The sequence below is a fragment of the Anabrus simplex genome, chromosome 6 (genome assembly GCF_040414725.1).
Source record: "Anabrus simplex isolate iqAnaSimp1 chromosome 6, ASM4041472v1, whole genome shotgun sequence".
NCBI lineage: Eukaryota > Metazoa > Arthropoda > Insecta > Orthoptera > Tettigoniidae > Anabrus > Anabrus simplex.
Window position 1 is genome coordinate 116,028,005 of NC_090270.1, and position 27,998 is coordinate 116,056,002.

A 27,998-nucleotide genomic window follows, 5' to 3' on the forward strand; every position below is an offset into this window, starting at 1 on the left:
CGCCACTGGCTTCTCACGAAGGACCTGGCTAAGTTAGCTCAGACGGTAGAGCGCTGACTTTCTGAGCCCAACGTGGCAAGTTAGATCACGGCTCATTCTGGTGGTATTTGAAGGTGCTGAAATACGTCAGCCTCGTGTCTGTAGATTTACTAGCACGTACAATAACTCCTGCAGGGAAAAATTCCGGTACCTCGGCGACTTCAAAAACCATAAAAGGGTAGTTGGTAGGACAGAAAACCATTATTATTATTATTATTATTATTATTATTATTATTATTATTATTATTATTATTATTTTCACGAAGGTGGTCGTGGTTCAAATCTCGGCCAATACATGTGAGGTGTCTGTATTGAGTGGACATGTTGCTGTGGTTGGGATACTACATAAACTCTTTTTCGAAAAATGAAATGGCGTATGGCGTTTAGTGCCGGGAGTGTCCGAGGACATGTCCGGCTCGCCAGGTGCAGGTCTTTTGATTTGACACCCGTCGCGACCTACACATCGTGTTGAGGATGAAATGATGATGCAGGCGACACATATACCCAGCCCCCGTGCCAGCGAAATTAACCAATGATGGTTAAAATTCCCAACCCTGCCAGGAATCGAACCCGGGACACCTGTAACCAAAGGCCAGCGCGCTAACCATTTAGCCATGGAGTCGGACTTTCATTCAAAACTTCATGTCCACAACTATACAGGTTTGTCTGTGTGGCTGAACCTAAATAAAATCCTTGGGCGCTACCTTCCCAATCCTAACCCTTTTCCATCAATCCGTCACCGAAAACCTTCGATGTGTTAGTGCGATGTTAAACAAATAGGAAATAGAAGAACGAAAAAAAGATTATAACATAGCACCACATAAGCTTATGCTGTGATAAGAAAACTGCAAGAACCAATGGATGTCTAAAATAAGGCGTTCACGGCATGATGTTGGGTGCTGCAGTTTCCCTTTGCTTCCGTCACTGAGCCAGAAAGTGCTTTGCTGCACTATTGACCCTATGGTTCGCACCTTTCACAACAGTCGGACGCACTATTTAGTCGTGTTGCAAATGTCATTACTCGGCACTAGTCAGACCTCAGGAGCTTCCATACTGTCACAGCTATAAATGAGACTGAGATACATTCTACTCTAGCCTGCGTCAAGAGGCAGATGTAAAAATATCGCATTCATCAAGGCATAGCAACAGGATTAAAAACTTGTTTACTTCACGCAAATTCAGAAATTTCTCCAATTTTAGTAGAATGATTATACGTAGTTTCTGTCCTTCCAGTTTCAGCCGTGAAAGACGTTTCAGTCATGTCCACATTATGGAAAACAACTACAACTTCAGCTGGTCTATACATTTCAAGTTAAAATAGTTTAAACTTAACCATGTTTTGTTTAGGCCTTGTCCGCGATTGTGAAATAACTATTTATAAATAATTAAATCCGTTTTGGAAACAGTTGTGTATCGGTTAGAGCGACAATTGAATGTCGTCGTTTCGCCACCTGACGATGTAGCCTAGATTCTGAAACGCGTTGTGAAGAAGATTCAACAAAGCAATGACTGATAACGGATTTAATTATGATACTTATAAAATAATTTGATCATAATACAAATGAATGAATTGTCAATAATGGAATTTGATCGTATACGCGCTATAAACAAATGCATTTAGAATCAAAAGTTCCTAGATTTGATTAGAGCCATAACAGGAGTAACATTTCACTTGTGAATTTCCTTTCTCTTCAAAGGGAAATGTAACGTAATCTGATAACATTAGGAAAATTACATGACTCCGTAACACGAGGACTGATGTTAAGGAAAGAAAACCATGCCAGACACTCAGATAGTATTTTTTAAAAGCAGCCTCTATCCTTTAGATCAGAGCCTCTCAGAGTGCATGCACCTGGTGCATGCGCTGTGCACGGTACAAAAGACGACTTCGCTTGGTTGACCAGAGTGCACACCCCCACTCCTCGATTTGGAGCAATAGCGCTGTCTCTCTCTTTCCCCGCGCCTGTCTCGCTCGCTTGCTCCGTAGCGTTCCAAATCCGAGCCGAGTTGAGCCGAGCTTAGCCGAGTAGCCCAAAGATGAAGCGCTGGTCCGAGCCGAGCCGAATGGGACCGATGCACTGTGCACAGGAACTCCGCGCCTCAATTTGTACTCGTGAGATTTTGGTCGTTTGAGAGGTCCTGCTTTAGATGTTGTATGTATGTATGTATGTATGTTGGGTATTCAGCCCGAAGGCTGGTTTGATCCTCTGCAGCTCCGCCAACAGCTGTCATAAATAGCCTAGGTGTCACTGAAGAGGCGTACTAGGCAAATGAGGAGTGAGGTAGTTTCCCATTGCTTTCCTCACCGAGCTAGCTGTTGCTATTATATATCAGTCTGCCAAGCCCACTGAAATGAATGCACCAACCGACCCTATGAGCGACATTTTCACACCATTCATTGCAGGGACTGGCTGCATAAGGAATAGCATTACTAGCGTCACTCATACCTCAGCCACTTTCATATTGTCAAAGCCAAGTATATGACTGAGACAGGCAATGAAAGTAACAATTTTATTCTAGCCCATACCAGAAGACATAGTGCACTGTAAACACTACATCTTGCCAGCAAAGGCATCTTTAGATGTTACAATTTGAAAAAAAAAAAAAATCGCATCGAAATGTTCAAAAGACTTAAAATTAGTCCAAAGACATATTTTAAAATGTAACAGGATCTGATCAACGATTCATGACTTCCTTGCAATAGTTACACTGTATGTACTGTACGTCCAACCTTTGTCCCGATTCTCTAAGGGGTCTGGTATGAAATGATGTGAATATTCATAGCAAGTTTTTACGACCGGATGCCCTTCCTGACGTAAACCTAATCAAAGGCTTTATTGAGATGAAACGAATGACGTTATATATGCTCGTAATAAGAGAGAGGGCGAAATTCGGCGCCGGTGCATAGCCTACTCCTGTCGAATAGAACTAATGGATCAACTCCAGGCTTTACGTCTCCATCTGACGGACGAATCACCATCAACAGCGTCATTTGCCCTCATTCCATGCGAACATTGCGCAGAAGTTTGGGAATTCAATCCATGATATTGGCACGGAATCTAGTGATTCGAAATTGTATACCACCACCCTACCGGCCAACATTCTGCTGGTGAATATTTTTTCTACCAACGGGACTCGAACCAGCTAACCACGGTATCAGACCATATAGACTTTATGCCTTAATAATCATGGCCAAATACGTACATAGTAGCAAGGGGCTCGAAAAACTCTATATATTTCGTCTCTGACACCGAGAAACCAACAGCATTTTTTTTAGAACAATGCTGATTTTACCGAATATGTACAGCAAATAACTGACGAATAATTGTTGATACATTGAAGGTTTTTCTTAGGCGTATGCAATGAACCGAAGCCGAGCGCATGGTTATTAAGAAATAAAATGTCAACAGTTTAATTTCAACCCCATACTGACTTGCGGCGACCCCGGCACCACCCCGTTCGAATGATCTTTTAAATTGATGTCCATTTCGAAAGCACAACATAACGCAATCTCCTTGCAGGGCGTGAGGACCTTGAAGTAATAAAGAGTAAAGTTTGTTGCTGTTCATAACCTTGGCACTTAATGGGATGATGTCACCAGCAAACCCGGCTGCACTTCCTCCAAAGAAGTGATAGTTTCTCTACAAAATGTCCCAACTACTTAGCTAGAAATCTAATACCTGTCGCTCGAAAAGAAGATATCAATTCTTTACTATGTCAGGTAGACAGAATGGGATACAGATTCATTCCGGCGGTATCTGAAGATCCTTAAATACGTTAGTCTCGTATCGATAAATTTACCAGCACTTAAAAGAACATCCCTCACCTTGGCGTCTCGAAAATCCACATAAGTTGTTACTGGGACGAAAAACCAATAACATTATTATTATTATTATTATTATTATTATTATTATTATTATTATTATTATTGCTGGCCCCGTGGTGTAGGGGTAGCGTGCCTGCCTCTTACCCGGAGGCCCCGAGTTCGATTACCGGCCAGGTCAGGGATTTTTACCTGGACCTGAGGGCTGGTTCGTGGTCCACTCAGCCTACGCGATTAAAATTGAGGAGCTATCTGACAGTGAGATAGCAGCCCCGGTCTGGAAAGCAAAAAATAACGGCCGAGAGGATTCGTCGTGCTAACCACACGACACTTCGTGATATGCAGGCCTTCGGACTGAGCAGCAGTCGCCTGATAGATTAAGGCCCTTCAAGGGCTGTAGAGCCATGGGGTTTGGCTTATTATTATTATTATTATTATTATTATTATTATTATTATTATTATTATTATTATTATTATTATTCATTACGCATTCCAGGCTTCATATGCTGAGACGTGGTAGTTCGTTTATTATTCCTACCAACCTACCCACGCATAGGCTAATAATAATAATAATAATAATAATAATAATAATAATACACTGAGCGAGTTCGCCGTGCGGTTAGGAGCACGCAGCTGTGAGCTTACATTCGGGAGATAGTGGGTTCTAACCTCAATGTTGGCAGCTTTGAAGATGGTTCTCCGTGGTTTCCCATTTTCATACCATGCAAATGCTGGCGCTGTACCTTAATTAAGGCCACGGCCGCTTCCTTTCCACTCCTAGCCCTTTCCTATCCCATCGTCGCCATAAGACCTACCTGTGTCGGTACGACGTAAAAGAGACTGTTAATAATAATAATAATAATAATAATAATAATAATAATAATAATAATAATAATAATAATAATGATTTTACGCCCCACTAACTACGTTTACGGTTTTCGAAGACGCTGAGGTGTCGTAATTTTGTCCTGCTGGAGATCTTTTACGTGCCGGTAAATCTACCATCAAGGGGCTAACGTATTTGAGCACCTTCAAATACCACCGAACTGAGCCAGAGTGTCTTAAACGTCTGAACCACCCAGCCAGGCCAATCCATACACTTTGTTCGTAAAGTGTGCAAAATATTCCAGAATGAATGGACGGCTGTGCTGTTATTTGTTATTTTCAACCAGTGAATACAAAGTAAAAGAGGATTATTAATACAAATTAATCGTGTGTTCAGTAATTTTTCTGATTTTCTATTAATAGTGACCTGTAACTGTCATAATTGTGTTTTAAATACATTTTTGTCGCAAATTTCTTATTACTTAAAAATACCAGAGTATTCAATTATTGCAGAAAGATATGGGTCATTTTTCTTATCCTTCCTGGATTTTCCCCAATTACCTCTGGTCAGTAGGTAATAATGTGAAGTCCAGTTTTACGACCGGATGCCACTACTGACGTCAACCCTGCGTTGAGAGGAATGTATTTTCTATTGTATGGTAGTGTGATGCATTTTATGTACATTTTCTAGAGATGTGTATTAAAACAATCACAAACACCCCCAATCTAGAGGAATTAATTAGATGTGGACAAAATCCTTACCCCGGTCAGGAATCGACCCCGGAGCCCTATGAACCGAACGCCACTACGCTGACCATTAACCCAAGAAGCCGCACTGCAGAAAATATAACAATTAAGCGGAATAAATAACCCACGGCACTTTACGCCCTTGAAAAGGCTTTGGCCTGCCTAGCGACCGCTGCTCAGCCCGAAGACCTGCAGATTACGAGGGGCCGTGTGGTCAGCACGACGCATCCTTTCGGCCGTAATTCTGGGCTTTCAAGACCGGGGCCGCCATCTCACCGTCAAATAGCTCCTCAATTCTAATCATGTAGGCTGAGTGGACCTCGAACCAGCCCTCAGGTCGAGAGAAATATCCCTGACCTGGCCGGGAATCGAAGCCTGGGCCTCCGGGCGAGACGCAGGCACGCTACCCCTACACCACTGGGCCGGCGGACTAAATAACAGCTCATTTTATTTTCAGTAAACTATCGTGTTTTCGTATTCCAGACGAGCGTCTTTATGCTGGCATGTGAGATTCTGAAGGTTTTTTTTTTTTTTGCTAGTTGTTTTACGTCGCACCGACACAGATAGGTCTTATGGCGACGATGGGGCAGGGAAGGGCTGGGAGTGGGAAGGAAGCGGCCGTGGCCTTAATTAAGGTACAGCCCCAGCATTTGCCAGGTGTGAAAATGGGAAACCACGGAAAACCATTTTCAGGGCTGCCGACAGTGGGGTTCGAACCTACTATCTCCCGAATACTGGACACTGGCCGCACTTAAGCGACTGCAGCTATCGAGCTCGGTCTGAAGGTTTACTTTAAAGCAAGGCACTGTAACAATTTGACCTTATTCTGAACGAGTGCCGGATCAGATGAAGATCCAACTACTGCCAAAGCATAGTAATGTGCCGATTGGGTAGACCTGTCTCAGACCTGTGAGGTGATGAAAAATGCATGGTTACGAAGAGTTAGTGGCCCAGATCCATTTCTGATGTGACCTATTGTTTACAATGCACATTTTCTTCTGCTATGGACTAGAGCAAATTTGTTACTTTCATTGACCTGTCTCAGGATCACCCGTGCGCTTGGACAATATTGAAAGTGAATTAGGTATGAGTGATGTTAGTAACGCCATTCCGTATACAATCAGATCGTGTGATGAATGTTGTAAAAGTTGATGTTTGTGTTTCAATGGGCTAGGTAGACTAATTTGTTATGAAAAATTATATCTCAGTGAGAAAATCAACGGGAAGCTACCTCACTCCACATTTCCCTCGTACACCTCTTCAGTGATCCCGGATCTGTTGATGATCCAACTAACTTGAATGAAAGCGACAGGATAGATTCTGAGATCAGCTGTCTCTCCTTCCTCAGTTTCGTCTCCGACACCGAGAAACCAACAGCATTTTTTTTTAGAACAATGCTGATTTTACCGAATATGTACAGCAAATAATTGAGCAGCAAGTTCACTTATGCTCTTACTTCGCAAATCCCACGAATAATTTTTGATACTTTGAAGGTTTTTCTTAGGCGTATGCAATGAACCGAAGGCGCTTTGTCGCCCACAAGGGTGCCGAACGCATGGTTATTAAGAAATAAAATGTCAACAGTTTAATTTCAACCCCATACTGACTTGCGGCGTGACCCCGACCCCGGCACCACCCCGTTCGAATGATCTTTTAAATTGATGTACATTTCGAAAGCACAAAAGAACGCAATCTCCTTGCAGGGCGTGAGGACCTTGAAGTAATGAAGAGTAAAGATTGCTGCTGTTCATAACCTTGGCACTTAATGGGATGATGTCACCAGCAAACCCGGCTGCACTTCCTCCCAAGAAGTGATAGTTTCTCTACAAAATGTCCCAACTATTTAGCTAGAAATCGAATACTTGTCGTTCTCTATTCCACACTAAGTACCTTGCATTCTGGTAGAACGTATTTTCCACTTGTATCCTTCTGCTGATCTCTTTATCCAACCTTGCACCTTGGATTATTTTACTTCCTAAATACCTGAAGCATTCAACACCCCATGGTTTTGTCCCCTAACAATAACGATTTATTTTTCTTCTCTTTCTCCTCTTCCCACCACCACTGCTTTGATCTTCTCCATACTGATTTTCATACAAAAAGACAAAGACAAAGTCACCTCCGTAAAGGCCATGAAGGCCCTTGGAGGAGTGGAAGGTAAAGGCTTCCACAATTGTTAACCGCGGCACGTGATGGGGTAGAGTGGTTAGCTCTACGCCCGGCCGCCTTTGCCCCCAGGAATTAACTGGGTACTCATGTTTGGTGTAGGCTGAGTGAACCTCAGGGCCATATGCACCTCCGGAAGTGGAAATCTCGTTTCTTAAATTTTACGACTTCCTGACGGGGATTCGAACCCACGTCCTTCCGGGCGAACCGAGCACGCCTTTACCGCCTCGGCCAGGCAGCCCCTATTTAAATATAAACTTTTCTAATTCTTAGTTGATTATCTTTAATAGTTTGTATTATGAAAGCTAACTAATTAATTTAATTTCGTGTGACTATTTCTAGCCGAGTGCAGCCCTTGTAAGGCAAACCCTCCGGTGAGCGTGGGCGGCATCTGCCATGTGTAGGTAACTGCATGTTACTGTGGTGGAGGATAGTGTTATGATGAAAGCTAACTGCATGCATTAATTATGATAACACCAAATGAACTCTCTCTCTCTCCAGTTTGTGGCCATCCGTGACTGGGAGAGGAGTATTCTATTAATTTATTGATGATAGTTATAACATGTACGAATTAGTTTAATTTAAATATGGTTGATAGTGAGTGGAAATAATGAGCACGAAGAATATTTGTCCACTTTTGTTAATAATGATCTTCCTCTTTTCTGACCTTTCCCAGTCACCTGGCGTCGGCGCTAATGTGGATTAACTCCAATTTTACGGCGAAATGACATTCCTGACGCCAGCCCTAGATGGAGGGATGTATTCTCTCTGTGCTTTTTTGGTGGTTGCCAGCGTTATATGTTGTATGTGGATGAAGAAGTGTATTACGAAGATCATAAATAGCCAATCACCTAGCCAGAGGAATTCAAATTATTACGCAGTTAAAATTATAGAGTCGACCGCGAATCGAACACGGGGATCTCTGAACCATAGGTTAGTACGGTGATCATTCACCCAAGGAGGAGGGAATTTGTTAATCATGATCGTGTTATATTTAAATTAGTGCTTATGCATAATTTTATTCTAGTATTGCCTGCTGTCATTTCTTGATTGATGCAGTACTTTTGCATCCATCACTTGGCAGAGGCCAGAGTAAAGTGTAGCTTCCACCAAAGTCCCAGTCTTATCCATGGCTGTGATTATATGGAAGCTTCTGGGGATGGGTAGTGCTGAGTAATGACATTCGGAGTACGACTAGTACGTTTGAGTGTTATGCAAGGTGTTGTTCATAGGGTCAGTCGTGCTACAGTAGCACACTCTGGCCCAGTGGGGAAAGCAATGGCAAACTACCTCACTCCTCATCTTGCCTAGTACGCGCCATTTTGGTGCTCTCATTGGTTTTTGCGGTTTCCTTATAACCGCATAACCATTGGTGGTGCTATTTGAGGATCCAACCAGCCTCTGGGCGGATGACCTAACAGACCTACGAAACTGTAGAAGACGGAGGTGTTGTTAACGAGGTAGAACAGCATCTATGTAAGTGCTGTACTAGCGCACATTTTCTCGGGAGTGGCTCAGTCGTGACTGAAGATAAGCCGGGATTTTTAGGCAGTAATAGGCTAAGTTTATGCCGGCCGCGCGGTGTAGTGTTAGCGTGCCTGCCTCTTACCCGGAGGCCCCATGCTCGACTCCCGGCCAGATCAGGGACTTTTACCTGGATCTGAGGGCTGGTCGAGGTCCACTCAGTCAACGTGGTTACAACTGAGGAGCTATCTGGCGGTGAAATGGCGGCCCCAGTCTAGAAAGCCAAGAATAACGACCGAGAGGAATCGCCGTGCTGACCGCACGACACTTCGTAATCTGCAGGCCTTTAGGCTGAGCAGCGGTCGCTTGGTAGGCTATGGTCCTTCGGGGCTTTTGCACCATGGGGTTTGTTTTGTTCTGATAGGTTAAGTTTAGAATGCCAACTTACTCAAGCGAGTAACAAATGTACTCTACCCCGCCCAACGGTTGTGCTATGAGATTTGCATAAACAGTAGGGGTACATTCATGATACTCTCGCTATATTACGTTTAGTCGACATTTCCTATTTGCAAAATTAAATTTGTACTCTAACCTATTGTCGCCAAAATATCTGGGCCCCAGACTGAGTTTGTGTGTTACTGGAATATCTGTAAAGCTAAGAGAAATTAATGTTAAAATCCACATTTTTTACAAAGTACTCTTGTGAATTTTAATGACATGTAGTACTGTGCAGGTTGAGGTAGGAAATGTTTTCGCAAAATTCACTAGCACAATACGCACGTGATTAGGTTGTGTTTATATTGGGGTCTCAGGCTCTTTGTGGCAGAGAATAAATGAACTAATATGCCCCCCCTCCCCACACACACACACACCTCGGCCTGCCAATGCGAGAATAATGCTCATCTAGATGGCCTGCAGATATTAAAGTATCACGTGATCGCATGACGACGTCATCAGTCATATTGCTTGGCGTTTATGACAGATTCCCGCTCCAGCTCGTGTCATACAGCTTTAAAATGGTCTGACGAGGCCGAGTGAAACCTCTTCCAGCGCTCAGTCCAGAATGAACATCTTTTAACGATCTGGGAATCGAACATGGGGCATCACTGGCGGTGATAAATGGGATCTGGACAATTAAAAACGTAGAAGTCTGTACAAGGTGCGGCCGCTAGAGTTATGTACGTGAAAAGTATCTTGTGAATTACAATTAAAACGTGAAACAGTTTGAAATTTTTCATTGGTTTATTTATTCATTTAAATAATAATTTACCTTTTTTAGCGGTTATCACAATTTTATTGAATAATCGTGAATGATATGAGAGATACGAGGTGTATAATTTATAATATCGTTTGATTTGTAAATTGCTTTTGCAAGAGTGTTTGCATCGATCTTGTAGCCATCTCATTCGTTCCGAAGATGTACCCCTTACTGGGTCTACTGTAGTTTCCTCACACATAAGTTTTATATTGGCTTTCATCTGCTAATTCTTATCATATCGTAAAGTATGACGAAATTCGTCATCTTCATTATTTTATTTCCTTAGTCACATTTTAATTTGCCTGATGTTTGATAATAGACCTCGTCAAGTCAAATCAAATGACACACCATTTATCTCTGGATGGTACCTTCAAGCCAAGCTATACCACGCGGTGAGTGACTTTCGATTGTAAAAAGCATACCTTAATTTGGCGGCCATCTTGTGATTGCGTCATACATTACTCATTATTCTACTTTAAAATAATGCATAAACCACTCCCTTATATGAAATACTTTTTAATAATAATGTTATTTGTTTTACGTCCCACTAACTACTTTTTTTAAGGTCTTCGGAGACGCCGAGGTGCCGGAATTTAGTCCTGCAGGAGTTCTTTTACGTGCCAGTAAATCTACCGACACGGGGCTGTCGTATTTGAGCACCTTCAAATACCACCGGCCTGAGCCAGGATCGAACCTGCCAAGTTGGGGTTAGAAGGCCAGCGCCTTAACCGTCTGAGCCACTCAGCCCGGCGAAATACTTTTTGAGCTGTAATATTGTGAAGTGTTACCTGCAATCAATGATTTTTGAGAACACTTATTCTCAATTTGACAGATGGTTTCACATCAAAATAAGGAAAGGAACCATAACTCACAAGTATTTTAAAGCGAGGGTACCAAGCGAATTGGCCGTGCTGTTAGGGTTGCGTAGCTGTGAGCTTGCAATCGGAAGATGGTGGGTTCGAATACCACCGTCAGCAGCCCTGAAGATTGTTTTCTGTGGTTTCCCATTTTCACAACAGGTGCGTGCTGTACTTTAATAAAGGCCGCGGCCGCTACCTTCCTAATGCTATCACTTTCCCGTCCTCGCGTCGCCGTACGCCTTCGATGCGACGTTAAACCAGCAAAAAATCCAATCAACTGAGGGAAAGCAAGCTGATGTAGTTTTGCAACCATGAATTATTTGATGGGAGACTTCGCGGTCGTTCTGCTTCGATATTCATTTTTATTTTTACAACTTCCTTTACGTTGCACGGACACAGATAGGTCTTATAGCGACGATGGGATAGGAACGGTCTAAGAGTGGGAAGGAAGGGGCCGTGGCCTTAATTAAGGTACAGCCCCAGCATTTGCCTGGTATGAAAATGGGAAACCACTGAAAACCATCTTCAGCGCTGCCGACAGTGGGGTTCAAACACGATATCTCTCGAATGAAAACTCACAGCTGCGCGCCCATAACCGCACGGCCAACTCGCCTGGTAGATTAATTGTTCTAATCCTTTTGTCTAAGTCCGTAATCTATGCCTTGTGTTGAAGTGGGTTTTGTTTTCCGTTTCAAGTATAAAGAAATTTTAACAAGATGTTCATCCCGTTTAACTCGACTGATGAATGGCCAATTGTAAGGTACTCACTGTTGGATCAGCCGGGATGTGGCCTGAAGAGAGGCATATCCAAACTTGGCGAGACGTCGCGCCTTGGAGCTCTGTCCGTTGAAGGCTGCAACATATCGCGCAGGGTTGTCTTGTTCCAACCAGGCTCCTGTAACAAAACAGGGATCATCAGTACGTGCTTTCGTACTAGACATCTCGAATAGTTATACAAGTTTTAAACTATAAAGAAGAGAAAATCAGAACTCTATTATATACTGTATGTTAGAATACTGTTGCTGCCTTAGTGAGTGCATGTCCTCAATCGAGTGAGTTGACTACACGGTTCGGGACGTGCAGCCGTTAGCTTTCCATTCGGTAGACGATGGGTTCGAACCCTACCATCGGCAGTCCTGAAGATGGCTTTACGTGGTTTCCCATTTTCTAACCAGGTAAATGCTAGGGCTGCGGCTTAGTTAAGATCTATGCCGCTTCTATCCCTGTCCTATTCTTTCTTATCCTATCGCCGCCAAAAACCTATGTGAATTGGTGCGAAGTTAAATTCACTTAACAAAATTAAAACGGAATAGACGTGGTAGGCTGTACTAGGTACTTACACCCACTGGAGTTATTTAATAGAACATCTAGCATGCATTGTATTTTTCTTATTTCGTGTGGCTATTTCTAGCCGAGTGCAGCCCTTGTAAGGCAGACCCTCCGATGAGGGGGGGGGGCGGCATCTGCCATGTGTAGGTAACTGCGTGTTATTGTGGTGGAGCATAGTGTTATGTGTGGTGTGCGAGTTGCAGGGATGTTGGGGACAGCACAAACACCCAGCCCACGGGCCATTGGAATTAACCAATGAAGGTTAAAATCCCTGACCCGGCCGGGAATCGAACCCGGGACCCTCTTAACCGAAGGCCAGTACGCTGACCATTCAGCCAGCGAGTCGGACATGCATTGTAATTATAAACAATAAATAAGTTGGAAATTTCAACTGCTCAAACGAACCGCTGATCTCCAACTGCAGCGCCCACTTGTTTGTCGTTTGGTTTGTTTGTACAAGAGATCAACACTGGAGACTTAAGTTGGCGACGCTCCTGTAGCCGTCTCATCAGTTCTGAGGATGTACTTGTAGTCTTAAACGATCCCTTGAAAATCCACAGCCTGTTTCCAGGCATTCGACGGGGTCAGGAATGGAATAAATGAAGCCCCGTCCGGCGGTGAGGGTGGGAATTGTGCCGGTTGCCGAAGCCTGACGCACTTCTTTGGGGCAACGATTAATGACTGATAGATGACCGGGCGAGTTGGCCGTGCGGTTAGGGGTGCGCAGCTGTGAGATTGCATCCGGGAGATAATGGGTTCGAATCCCACTGTCGGGTGGCCTGAAGATGGTTTTCCGTGGTTTCCCCATTTTCACACGTGGGGCTGTACCTTAATTGAGGCATGATATCGGAGTGTGTTGCTGGAATGAAATATGACATGGAAAACCAGAGTACCCGGAGAAAAACCTGCCCCGCCTCCGCTTTGTCCAGCACAAATCTCACACGGAGTGACCAGGATTTGAACGATGCAACTCAGCGGTGAGAGGCCAGCGCACTGCCTCTTAAGCCACGAAGGCTCTTTTATTTGATTCCTTCTTGGATCTAATTTCCTTCTGAATACTTTTTTCTATAGCCTTCTATCCGCTTATTAGCTATGTGTATGTCCAACCCTGTCCCGCTTCTGTATGGGGCCGTGTATAAATTGAGATGAATCATCTTAGGGAGTTTCTACGACCGGATGTCCTTCCTCATCGTGAGGAAGGAAAACCTGGAGGAATCTTCCGGTAGCGGTCGAATAGCACCAAGTGATCTGCACAAGGCTTTACGTCGCCGTCCGACGGACGGTCTAAAAACCCAAAAATAACGGCCAAGAAGATTCGTCATGATGACCACACGACACCTCGTAATCTTCAGGCCTTCGTGCTGAGCAGCGGTCACTTGGTAGGCCAAGGCCCTTCGGAGCTGTTGCGCCATAGGGTTTGGTTTTTTGGTAAGAAAAAAATATGCCGCTCGGAAGGAAGGTGATCTATAGAAGACAGGAGTTACTTTTCTCAAAGTGATCATCGTCCGATTTAAAAAAAACTCATAATGGGAGAGTTTAACTTTCTCTTAGTACAACGCTTGTAGAATCAGTGACGGCAATGATCACGCGCTCCTTCAGCGTGGTAAACCATTCAGTGAGATTTTATTATTGTATAGCATAGCTCTTCAAATGTTCGACCGTGTTGAGTGGTTATGCGCACCTGGGACTCGCTTTTTGAAAATTTAGATGGAGTTTACTTTTGTGATCAGTAACGAGACTCGTTCTTCATTTGCTACTCATTGTGTAAGTTAAAAATCAGGTTTGACCATTTTTTGAATGGCAGTGACCACTTCGTGAAATGCAACTCTTATTCTCCTAAGAATATTTTCAGATTCAGAGGAAGATGCCTCCCTCACCACTCAATGGTTATAGATAGATAGATAGATAGATAGATAGATAGATAGATAGATAGATGTACATTTATTTATCATCAACAGGTTATTTACCCTATTATAGAAGATTCAATAAAACACTATATATAACAGATACACAATAAATAAATAAATAAATAAATAAATAAATAAATAAATAAATAAATAAATAAATAAATAAATAAATAAATAAATAAATAAATAAATAAATAAATAAATAAATAAATAAATAAATAAATAAATAAATAAATCTAATTTCCTAAAATAATTAACATGTTTAAACTAAATTCAGAAACGTTTATATACACATATTTACAACACCTTAAATAAAAATGAATATCCTTAAATAATTGCCATGATTAAACTAAATCTAGAGACATTTACATATACATATTTATATATTTTACAGAGAAGACCTTACATTCTTGAGGTCGTTAGGACACGTCTAATTTTAGACGGGGTTGAGCGAAAAAGGTCCACTGATTTACCCATCTCGTTCAAAGATTAACTTTCTCTTGTTCCCCTCTGGATAATGTTTTCCATTAACAGTTTATATTGCGTATGTGAACTGGATGTTACGTTGTACTTTGAATGATATCAGTAATATTGTGCTTTACCAACCTTGAAGTGGAATAGGCTCCTCGCGAAGAGTGAAATGAATAAATGTATGAAAAACACATCAACAAACAAATAAAACAAATACACTTGTAAACAAACCAACAAAAAACAAACCAGAAAACCGTGTTACCCTTGTTGTAAAGTCGTGGCTCTTGCACGTTCACTAGTTCGTTCATCTTCTCTAGTCCGTATCTGGCAGCCTCTTCCACTTCGCCCACCTCGTAGTCCCCGTAACTGGAACTACAATCTCCAGCCGACAGTAGCGCTATCATCAGCAGCGTCGACATCAACCTGCAACATAAACACATCCTTAGCTTCCGACCGGGACACTCGAATTATAAGTCAGAACATAATGAGTCAGTAAAATTTACGAGTAGACACATCTTTATATTTCCAACTAGAACTATAATTTAGTGTCAGGGTCAACCAAAAACCTCAGAGTCCAGTATCCAGAATGTATATGTGAATACAAAGGGGGTATCATTCAGCATAGTACGCCAAAGAATTGTTTCTAGCCTGACAAAACAAAATATTGTATTTTTCGCATAGCTGACCATAGAGAGCACACAAACAACGACTTGATGTATTATGATATCCTCTCAGGATACAGAATCTATGGTGGTCTAATAAATAAATAAATAAATAAATAAATAAATAAATAAATAAATAAATAAATAAATAAATAAATAAATAAATAAATAAATAAATAAATAAAAAAATAAAAAAATAAAAAATAAAAAAATAAAAAATAAAAAATAAAAGGGGAACTGAACAAGGCCACATTTTGAGGGAAAAGTAATTGAAATGATTTCACTCAGACCATCACAAAAAAAAATCATACAAGTATTATGCGCTTTTCTTCGGATAAAAATATTTATTCAGAAAACGTACAAAATCAGTTTTCTGAATTCTAAATTTTCTTGTAGCCACGTCGTTCAAAACATTTGCTCGGTTTTTATTCAATGCTTATTGTCAAAAGGAAATGAAAATTCACAACCTGTTTCCAGTCATTCGATCGGGTCAGGAATGGAATGAATGAAGCGGCGAGGATAGGAATGGTACAGGCTGCCGAAGCCTGTCGCACTCCTCTGGGGCACTGATTAATGAATGGCAGATGAAATGATTTTGGAGAGTGTTGCTGGAATGAAATACGACAGTGAAAACCGGAGTACCCGGTGGGAAACCTGTCTCGCCTCCGCTTTGTCCAGCACAAATCTCACATGGAGTGATCAGGATTTGAACCACGGAACCCAGCCGTGAGAGGCCGGATCACTGCCGCCTGAGCCACGGAGGCTCTTAAAAAGGAAATAAATATGCACATTCAATTAAGTTGACTCACATTACTCTCCTCCATGGCTCATCATTCATCGCCCGTTGTTTACAATCGAGACCAAAGACAGACATGTACAAACTCAATCATTATTCAGTAGAAACATGTCTCAAGTTCGTCGCCATAACACGGTGCGATGTAAAGCAACTTGTAATAAAAAAAAAACTCATGTAAATGATATTACTCAGTGTAACGATACCGACAACTGGCACAACTAGCCTGTCCTGGAGAAGTGTTACCCATCGAGGAGCAGAACTACTGTTTTTGAAAAACAGAGATGTCGTGTTGCAGCAGAACAAGGCACAACGAGAAGACATAGCAAGTCCTAAGGAAAAATGGCCAGTTAGCAATTGACTCCTCAATACTGTATTTGTTTGTCACTAGTGGTTGCCACAACAGTTCACAGGTTACGTGATCGAATTCAGCCACTATACTGTAATTGGATCTGATACTTCCGCTATGATAGAGTGTCGGCCTCTGGATCCCAAGACCGCAAGTGCAAACCTGGCAGAGGTAGATGAAAAAAATATTCGTACGATGTCGGTATGTAAAAGATTACTGGTGACATTTAGTGTTTACCCGATAATTACCTACTGTGGGGTTCGATACCACCATCTCCCGAATTTAAAATTACAGCTGCACGAATCGTGCCACGTAACCAACTAGATATTTATGGTAACATTAACACTGATAGGGTTCCAAGGACACTGGGGTAAGAAAGGGATACACATATTCGTTACATTTTTGTCTGGTGAGTAAATGGGAAACCACGGAAAATCATCCGGAGATTCACTGACAGTAGAGTTTGAAACCACCGGGCGAGTTGGTATTGCGGTTAGGGGCGCCCAGCTGTGAGCTCGCATCCATGAGATTGTGGGTTCGAACCCCACTGTCGGCAGCCATGAAGATGGTTTCCGTAGTTTCCCATTTTCACACCAGGCAAATGCTGGGGCTGTACTTTAATTAAGGCCACGGCCGCTTCCTCCCCATTCCCAGGCCTTTCCTATCCCATCGTCGCCATAAGACCTATCTGTGTCGGTGCGACGTAAAGCAAATAGCAAAAAAGAAAAAAGAGTTCGAAACCACCATTTTCGAGTACAAGATTAAAACTGCACGATTGTTACCCCGTAGTGAGCTTGGATAACTGCATGTTGAAGTGCATTTAATTCCAGCCCCTCAATCTATACTTAAATGTTTGATTCGAACCCGAGCCAACCAGACGGGGAGAGTTATTTGGTTAACCTCATTATCGGGCCCGTGACCTCAGTTAATAGGAAAACAATATCCTGAGTCACCGGCTGAGTGGATCAGACGGTAGAGTGCTGGCCTTCTGAGCACAAGTTGGCAGGTTCGATTAAAGCTCAGTTGGGTGGTGTTTAAAGGTGCTCAGATACGCCAGACACGTGTCGGTAGATTTACCAGCACGCGGAGGAACTCCGGTGGAGAAAAATTCCGACATCACGGCGTCTCCGAAAACTGTAAAGACATGTACATATTTAGTGGAACGTAAACTATCTCCCTGTGGCTAAAGGTTGTAGCAGACTCCTTAGATACCCCTGCCTGCGTTCTGGACGTTTTTCCGAATTCCGATTTCCTAAGGGTCTTAATTCCCAAATGCGAAGTTTCTGATTGGTCTTATTTCCGAGTGTGCTGTTGTCGGTATCCGAAATGCAAAATTAAAAATATACTGTTCCCAAACTCAAAAATAATTGAAGCCGTGAATTCCATAACAGCACAAGTCCACTCATCAAAATTTTGAGATAAACTTTTTTTTGTATATCTTTAAACCTACTACAGCTATTTCTTTGACTTTTTCTATGCACAGATATTACAAGGCGTATGTGTCTTGCAAAATATTACATCAAAACTACGAACGGATTCAGAATATAAAGTATAATATAAAAACGGTATTTTTGTGTTGTTTTGGAAATCATTGGATTTCTTTTTAATATTACTTTTATTAACGTCTGTTTAATTGCATACACATACATAGTAAGAGTTTAATTTTGTTGAAAAAATATTCACAAAGATATCAGTAGAAGCATGAAATGTTCAATCTGAATTCCAGGCATCACTTTCTGAGGCAGCATTATCATTGTCGGAGTTTCTATAATAATGCAGTAGATGCTCAAAGTATGGCCGATGCTGTGCGTCAATGGATAGTATACACTTCGAAATGTATCTTGCTTTCGCTGGTTTCAACTTTAGTTCACTGTTGTAGGCCTTCGTTAAAGATGCCAAACACGCTTTTCTTTAAATTGAAATGTCTCTGTCACTAGTCCACTATCTGATGTGCTAACAGTCACATCATTGCTGCGATACTGAATAATCTTGTATGAAGTGACTTTCCACTGACCTTCATGTTTAGACAGTGGCACAGGGTCTTTAACTTTTGCAAGGAAGCTTTTGTAATCCATAATCATGGATTGATTAATGTGAACAATGTGTATATTACTAGCACTCTTTCTCCATGATGTCTATCCATTGTAGAGGAGTGTACAGTATCCTGCTTCCTCTTCTTCATCTCTTCAACTCAGTACAACAAACATATATTTTGTGCTGTTCTGATTGCCAAGTCAAAGCCTACGACGAGACTTTTCCAACATAACTCATTTAGCGTCAAAATGTGTACTTGTGCTGTTTGGGCATTCGTGGCTTCAACTGTTACATATGTACACTGATGAGCAATTAAATTAGAGGTACTTAGCTCGTTTTATCCTTTTTCACCCTGATGACTAGAGGGCGGATGTTGTTGAAATGTCATATTTTTTCCTTACAATTTACTTTACGTCGCACCGACACAGATAGGTCTTATGGCGACGATGGGATAGGAATGACGTAGGAGTAGGAAGGAAGCGGCCGTGGCCTTAATTAAGATACAGCCCTAGCATTTGCCTGGTGTGAAAATGGGAAACCACTGAAAACCATCTTGAGGGCTGCCGACAGTGGGGTTCGAACACACTATCTCCCGGATGCAAGCTCACAGCTGCGCGCTCCTAACCGCACGGCCAACTCGCCCGGTTTTTCCTTTTGCGTTAGGACGTTGCTCGTTAGTATAGAAATTCACTCTGCGATATAACAAACGATAATAACACGTTCTTATTTTACATTCTTTTGCAATTTTTGCCGATTAGGGACGATCAGTCATTATTTCGACTTTCAAGACGGTTTTAGGTCAATATATAGCATCTTGAAGAGTTTTTAGATCATTTTAAAATGTTCTTTTTTTAATTTATGCATGTATTCATTATTGTCAGACTGATAAAAGTCCACAAGTGACAATATAAAAATTATACATTTTTCTTACATACCTATGGTTAAATTTGATAAATATAATTCATGACCAAGCACACTGACCAACAGTTGTTGGTGACTAAAAAAGCAAGAAAATGATTTTTACCTGTGAATCAGTACATAACTGATAATTAGGGGAAAGAACTTCCTAACGTGTCTCTCTCTCTCTGTCTCAGGCGAAAGGAATGCACCAGCCTTCGTATGCGCCCCTACAGCCAGTCATTCAACCCCGCCTACCTCAAGGCCAAGATCAAACAGAAGCGAGAAAGGATTGGAAACAATAGTTATATAACTATAACTTTCCGCTCAGTACAAAATTGTCTTCCCAAGTAGTTCTGTGCAAGAAAAATGCCAAAAGTGAAACCACCAAAAAATGTATTCTTAATCCAGTTAGCGAATGAATCTGGAAAAGACGTGTTTTCAACAGATGGACGTATTTTATTTTGTGCAGTGTTAAAGTGAGTGCGGAAAGGAAGTTTGTTGTACATAAGCACATAAAACGAGAAAAGCATCTAAAAGCTGTAACGAGTGCGAAGAACAAATTAATGTTCCCAGGTTCTTCGGGGACAAAGTGGTATCCCTACATCCAGGAAACGGTTATGCCCATATTTACATACACTTTCAAGTAAATTAGGTGATAATTCTTTGTATAAAAACCAAAGCTGAGCAGTGAACAGAGCAGTGACACAGTCACCAGAATTGAATTTGGTCAAGTATTTAAAGTATTTTTTTTCTTACTTTATTGCATTTTCCCATAAATTTAAGGGCATTTTATTGATAATTTTAAGTGATTTTTAGATCATCAACATCCTCCTCCTACTGATGACGATAACAATGTGACGTGACAAGGAATGTGTTCAATAGAATTCAGGTCTGGATACCTTAGGGACCAGGCAAGCATCCTCATATCCATGGAGTTTTTGTTGAACCGGTCAACCACAGTTCGGGAGCGACTGGACGGTGCATTATCTTACTATAATTACAGGTATTTTACAGTGTGCCGGAGGTGAACAAATGGGCGGGCATGATCTGACAGCAGGTTCCTCTATTGTTCGTCGGTGAGGAACGTTGTCAGATCTACCAGGCGTTCCATTGCATCCCACGTGAACAGTCCCTTACGATGATACAGTCACCTCCGGCCTACACTATACCCTGCTGACAGAAGAATCCAATGTCTGGAGTGCTTGAAGACCTTGCCATCGGCGTGTAAAAACTGGCACCACGACACATTTGTCCAGGTGATCTTTCTCAATGCTTTGAGTGTTCAATGAATTTGTTCTTTTGTGTCATTCTTTGTGCCTTGTGACGTTCGGTGAGCAGTGGTACCCAAGCAGGACGGTGGCTTCTGTACCTCATGGCGAGGAGGTGGTCCCGGATGGTATGGCTGTTCACACTTCGTTGTTATCTAGTACTGAATTCGCGAGTTATCTGTTGCATTGTGACCTGTCTAACTGCTCTTAGCATCCAAGTCAGTCGACAGTGACCCCTGTCAACAACACGTTGCACTCTACGACACTTGACTCTGGCAATAGTGGTTTTGCTTGAATCTATGTACTCATGGTACACTCTGGATATGGTGGCCCATGGAAAGCACATTATCTGCGCGACTTCGGAGATGGAATAGCTCATACGTTATGGCACCGACAATCTGGCCGCGATCAAACGCACCGAGATCTCGTGTCTTACCCTCCTGTTACACGACCAGTACGAGGTCTCATAACATCGTCCTTCGTGGTACTTTCCTTTCTTTTGTCGATGCTTTCACTCGCCGAAAGGTTAGACTTAATCCATTTTCCCTCTTATTAGTGTTAATAGAGGATGGTTGCCCAATTGTACTTCCTCTTAAAACAATTAGGCTATCCCACCAATAACATAATTTTCTCTGCCTTTCCCTTAGAGTAACTTGAAACTTGAAATCCTTTCCATTGGGCATAACAAACAGCATTCTGGGACGTCGTTTACTCGTATAATATACAATTTACAGTTACTACATGCTTTAAAATTATCGCCGCCGTTTATTTCCGACAAAGCTGGCCCTGGAAGTGAAGCCAAAGTAAGCAGATTCGGTGAGAATTAACGTTTACACGGACGCTATTAATGAGGAGTTGGCAGAATTTGTAAAACCCCTGGCCTACACGTTCAGCGGTGTTAGTAAACCTTTCAGCGAGCATCAAGCCGGAACACATGCGCAACCTGTGCATACACGTCACATGTCAAGTAGCACGCGCCTCTGTTTACTGACCGATGATGATGTCTCCCAGAAAAGGCCATTCGTTCTGCTTCTTGTGCACAAGGAGGAGGATGTTTAAATAAGAGAGGAATAGAAAAGTACAAAAATTAAAACAAAATTTAGTTTATAATTTCCCACCGAGTTGACCATTTCCTGTTATATCATGGAACTTCATAAATAACTAGGCCCTCTCCGAAGTTTTTATATTTTAATGTTAATAACTATGCTATACCGCTGTATACTGCACAGTCAATGGAGTGATGGTCACGATGTCGGATATTTTCTCTGTGAACCAAAATAACTTTAAATTAGCTTATCATTATCCACACGCACTTAAAAAATTCCCGACACGGCCGGGAATCGAACCTGGGGCCCTCTGAACCGAAATCCGGTATAGACTACTGGTCATTCAGCCAAGGAGCCGGATTATTATTATTATTATTATTATTATTATTATTATTATTATTATTATTATTATTATTATTATTATTATTATTGTTGTTGTACCGGGCGGTACACCTCCACTCCGCTAATTTAAAATGTGCGCCTGTTGAAACTCCTCTGCTGGAGGAAGTCTGAACTTTATTGACAGTATTAATTTTCTACCGTCTCAGAAGATGTCACCACGTGGAAAATTTTGAGTTTTTGAACTGTGTCATTTTTGATGTGTTTTTGTTTCACTTGAAGTAAGAAGTGTGAACTTTCTCTTCTAGAGGACACTACTGAAGATCTACAATAGTGCAACCTAGTGCGGAGTCAAAGAACTTTTTTTTTTGGAGAAAATTTAATTTCAAGAGTTTGTTCTTTGTTAAATTTCTTTCTGTCATTGTTTAAGTTGGCAATATTTACCCCTTTCTTCCCCTTGTGTTGAATGTATCCAATCCCGAATTTCTTCAATTAATTTCTATCCAATCAGATGTATCTTCCCCCAACTTTAATCTGTTGCGGGGTCCTATCCAATAAAGAGTTTGTGGGAGGGTGTTTTCTTTCCCCTAACGCCTAGAAACTTCCGCGAGAGTATTTAAACTGCTGATTTTTGGGTCTCTAGGCCACTTCTGTTCCATCTTTCAGTGTGTTAAGTACATAGCAGGGGGCGGGAAGCGCCTCTTTCTTCTCCAGCCGTTCAACACAAGGTAATGGCCGATTAATAACTTCTTTCTTTGCTAGCTCAGCAGTTTAACTTTCGGGGCGGGTTCTAAGCGTTCAGCCATGTAACCTTTTCCTAAAATGTAACTACTCCTTTCATATATTCTCTTTTAAAACGACATATTGGGATAGAGAGTGCTAACCCTCTCGAGCTCCCACTCACATTGTCTTGAGGTGAACTTATTTTCTCAACCTATTTTTCGTTAATGTAAAACAAATTGTTCTTTTCTTAAGTCACCTCTTTAGCATGGGATTAGCCCTTGTATTAACGGCCTAGTGCCAAGTAGGTCTTAATCAAAGTGTATTAGGAGTGCAAGTTCACCTCCTCTCAAATTGTTATTTTAGAGGTCATTTAATTAACCTGCTTTTCTTTTAATAGACCTCAGTAGATTGGGTATTTTACCCCTGTGTTTATGTCCGTTGAGGACAACTTGAAGGTGGAGTTTGGTGTGGCCTGGGAGAGGCTTAAATTTTGAGAGCGAGTGGCTCTTTTGAAAATTCTGGGTTGTATGCCTCATGGAGGTTTTTCAGTGTAATTTGGAGCAAGGGCTCCTAGGTATGAATGGGGTTTTCCCCCCCTCTGTTAAAACTTGTGTTTGGGGTAAAACTGAGCTGATTGCCCAAGCATTGTGAAGTCAGGGCGCGAAGCCCAAATTCTGTAAATATTGTAACTAACCCCTTTTGGATTGCTACTTTGTTCCTGCCATGCTTGTTATTTCTTTGTTTTCAAAAAAGAAAATATAACCTTGTTAAATTTTAAATTAATTTTACATTGCACGATAATTTCGTAGCTTGAAACCCATTCACACCCGCACCTTCTTTCACCTCTACCTACCACGGAAAAGTCCGTAACAAGTGGTAGCAGAGCGTGGTTGAATGGGTCTCAATTTAGCCCCTTTTGATGGCTAAATATTGTTTGTTCCGAACTCTAACTATTTTCCCAGTTGCTGGAATTTTTTGAGTTTTTCAAAATTGGTCTGTCATCATGCCCGGCCCTCGCGATGTTCTCCTTCTTAACTATTTGCGTAAGGAGGAGTTGATCTATGAATTAACTATCAGAAATGTGCAATCTGGAGGCACGGTTGCAATAGACACTAACAAACTTAGAGAGTCCCTTGATTTGCCCATTTCTATCCCCAATTTGGGAGAGAAAGAAATTGACGACTCTCTTTCCACGATCACGGAGAATATTACTGGGCTAGCTTCTGTAGTTAGTTTTTTTGATGAAAATGATCCGTCTCCTAATCAAATTAAGCGTGTGCAAGGCAGGCTATATCATTTTTCGAATAGGGTTAACGATCTGTTGTCTCTAAAACTGAATGACGTTCAGAGGAAGGAAGCTAGTACGCTCCTGGAAAATATTTCCGAATTATCTAGTAAGGTCACTCAATTGTTAACTGGGGAAGTTCCTCCCAAATCTGATCAACCCACCATAGTAAATGCAGGTAGTGAGGAAGCGCCTCCCAAGGGAGAAGTTAATAGAATAACCGTTGCTGCTCAAACTATCCCTGCCCCACTGGACAACGAGTCTGAACGCCGTGCATCGCTGAGTAACATCCGTTCTGAATTAACTTCCTTGCCATTGAAACCTTTACCTACTATGTCACCCGGGTTTAGTAGCTTGCCTCATCCATTGGCAATGTTGCTCAGAGGTATATCTAAGTTTTCCGTTAATACCACCAGTGACGTAATTTCATTTTTAAGATTTCTAGTGGAATTTCAGGATCATGCCCTTGTTTTTTCTCTTTCTCCATGTCAAATCTTGCAAATTATCTATCCGTATGCTATTGGTATTCTCTCTGATAAAATCGTAAGAGCCATTGCCGAGCAATCATCTATTGAGGATTTCCATGCCCATTTGCTAGCTAACTTCATCCCTGCTAGGGCCAGGTCCTCCCTTATTCAGAAGTACTATTATCGTGTACAGCGCTTGGATGAAAACTTGGCTGATTTCATACAGGACATTAAGTTTTATACTAGGGTGTTTGCCCTTCATTTTCCTGAAGATCAGATTGTACAGGCTATTGTAGAGGGAATTTCACCTCCCTATAGGTCATATTTGTGTTTCGCGGCGTGCCCGCAAACTTTCTCGGAACTTGAAGCATTGGCCGTCTCAGCGGAAGGAGTTAGATACGCCGATTCTTTGCGTGTCGCGAAAGAACCCCCGCCTTCCATTAGTAATACTCGGCCTCCACCTCGCCGATCAGTCACCCCCCGTAAATGTTATGCTTGCGGGTCGCCTGACCATCTGCGCAATAAGTGTCCTCTGATCAAGTCTAGTAGGGCAAATAATGGAGCGGGTTCATCACAAGGCTGTTTTAAATGTGGGGCTTTCTCACATATCGCAAAGAATTGTCCCAATTCGAATAGCACCCCCTCCTGCTCAACTTCTGGTGTAACTTCCAACAACAATCAAAAGTGACTAGTGGCTGCGGCTGAGTCAACTAATTCTGCTTCCCAAAAAGGCAAAAAGGTCGAGAATTCAGGGAACGATAAGTCTTCGAATACATCTTTTGAATGCCCCAAAGAGTGCCTTAGGATTGCGGCGGATACCCCCGCACCTGTTCCTTTTCTTAAGATTGAGTTAAATAACGAGCCTATAACAGCTCTCTTAGATTCAGGCAGTGTTTGTTCGATTATTTCGGCTGAATGGTATTCTAAAATGAAAGCTGTTTGTAAACTACCTGACTACGTCTCATCTTCTATTCAATATGTTTCGGCTAATTCATCTCCATTAGAAATTCTAGGTTCCGTACTGGTCAAAATTCGTATTTTTAAGTTTACTTGGAAAATTAAATTGTTTGTGGCTAAGCACCTGTCTTGCCCCATCATACTGGGAGCGGACTTTATTTCTCACACTGGTCTTGTGCTCGATCTTCAGAGTAAGTCGTGCACATTCAAATTTGCGTCCAATTGTAAAATTCCCTTGTTAAAGTGTAATTCTGTGTCATGTTCATCTATTTCACCTACCCAGGATGAGATGTTGTTAGACCTTAGACATCTACCTGAGGAGCAGGCTGATAGTATTCGTAAATTATGTCAGTCATTTCCAGAGGTGTTCTCTGATACTCTTGGTGTTACTGACCTTATTGAATACAAAATTGAGGTCACGGATTCGATTCCTGTCCGTTTTCCACCTTATAGGCTATCTCCACCTAAAATGAAGGCTCTGAAAGAAATTATCGATCAGATGTTGAAGGATGGTATTATTAGGCCCTCTAAGTCGGCGTATTCATCGCCTATTTTTCTAGTCCCGAAACCCCAAGGAGGCTTCAGGCCTGTTATTGATTACAGGGCTCTCAATCGGAAGGTGGTGTTGCAATCTGTGCCCCTTCCTGACCTTCATTCTTGCTTTTCATGGTTTCGCAAGGCCAAGTTCTTCACTATCTTGGACTTGAATCAGGCCTATAATCAAATTCCCCTTGCCGAAGAGTCTAAACACCTTACAGCGTTTGCCACGGACTGGAATTTATACGAATACAACCGCGTGCCTTTCGGGCTCCCCACGGGGGCAGCTGTGCTCACTAGGCTACTAGATAGGGTCTTCTCCGACATCAAATTCGAGTACTTATATCACTATTTAGATGATGTCGTCGTATTTTCAGAGACTTTTGAAGAACATCTAGATCATTTGCGAGAAGTTCTCGATCGCCTTCGTAAGGCTGGGTTAACTGTTAAGTTGTCCAAGGTTGCCTTTGCTAAGCCCTCTATGTCTTTCCTAGGGCATATTGTGTCACCTGATGGTGTAGCAGTCGATCATTCTAGAACACAGGCCATCCGTGATTTTAAACCTCCCAAGGACATTAAAGGTATCGCCAGGTTCATTGGTATGGTGAATTTCTTCAGGAAGTTCATTCCTAACTTTGCTAATAGAGCGGCGCCCTTAAACCTTCTTCGTAGGAAAGGCATCAAATTCGAGTGGGGACCTTCTCAACAAGCCGCTTTTGAAGACCTTAAATTAGCACTTTGTAATGCCCCTGTACTTCCTATGCCTGATTTCTCGAAGAAATTCATCGTCCAAACCGACGCGTCGTCGTCAGCAGTAGCTGCAGTCCTTCTTCAAGAGACTGAACTAGGGAGGCGACCTATCGCCTATGCCTCTAGGACCTTGTCGGCTCAAGAAGCCAAGTATTCCATCTATGAGCTCGAAGGTTTGGCAGTCTTATTCGCCTTAGAAAAGTTCCGTCTCTATCTGGAACACGTCAAATTCGACCTGGAGACTGATAATCAAGCATTAAGCTGGGTCTTAGGTAGGCCGCGTCGTACTGGTCGTATAGCCCGCTGGGCTATTCGTATTTCCGCCTTCCAGTTTGATGTTAGACATATCAGAGGTACCGAAAATGTTGTTGCTGATGGACTCAGCCGTATGTTTCATAACGACGTCGAGACCCACGAACCGGTCGACAGTTCATCACCTCCCGAGTCCATACTATCTGGTGTTAATGCCATCTTAACAGATGCTCCCATGCTTTTTAGGGATATTGAGAAATACCAACGTGAAGATCCGACGCTGGCTCCGATAATGGAAACCCTTTCTTCTGGGGAACATGTTGTCCCTTATGTTCTGAGGAATGGTGTTCTATGTTGCCCTTCGAGGCATGACAAGATGATGAAAGTTGTCGTTCCAGCTCTTCTGGTACCTATGATCTTCAAGTATTATCATGAGACCCCACTAGGAGGGCATCTGGGTATCTTTAAAACTCGTGAAAAGATTCGTGAAAGGTTCATCTGGAAAGGTATGGACGGTGAAATCCGGGAACTTGTAAAAGCTTGTAAATCTTGTTTGCTCAGTAAACCCACCATGTCCACCAAGGTAGGCCTTTTGTCTTCGCATCAAGCGTCGCGCCCCATGGAACGTCTGTATATCGATTATGTAGGACCCTTCCCCCAGTCAAAGGGTAATGCTAACAAGTTCATCTTTGTGTGCGTAGATGGCTTTACCAGATTTTCTTGGTTATTTCCGACTAAGCTGGCTAC

The 27,998-nt window shown here is 42.1% G+C and overlaps 1 protein-coding gene across 1 annotated transcript in view; it reads right to left on the bottom strand.

The window, feature by feature from the left end:
• LOC136875889 (thyroid peroxidase) overlaps positions 1–27,998 on the bottom strand; it is a 257,266-nt gene that overhangs the window by 142,097 nt on the left and 87,171 nt on the right. Inside the window, exons 2-3 of the mRNA XM_068228240.1 lie at positions 15,152–15,312; positions 11,951–12,077 (exon numbers count right to left, since the gene is read on the bottom strand). Coding sequence (XP_068084341.1) covers positions 11,951–12,077; positions 15,152–15,308 — 284 coding nt within the window. The 5' untranslated portion in view covers positions 15,309–15,312. The remainder of the gene's footprint in view (positions 1–11,950; positions 12,078–15,151; positions 15,313–27,998) is intronic.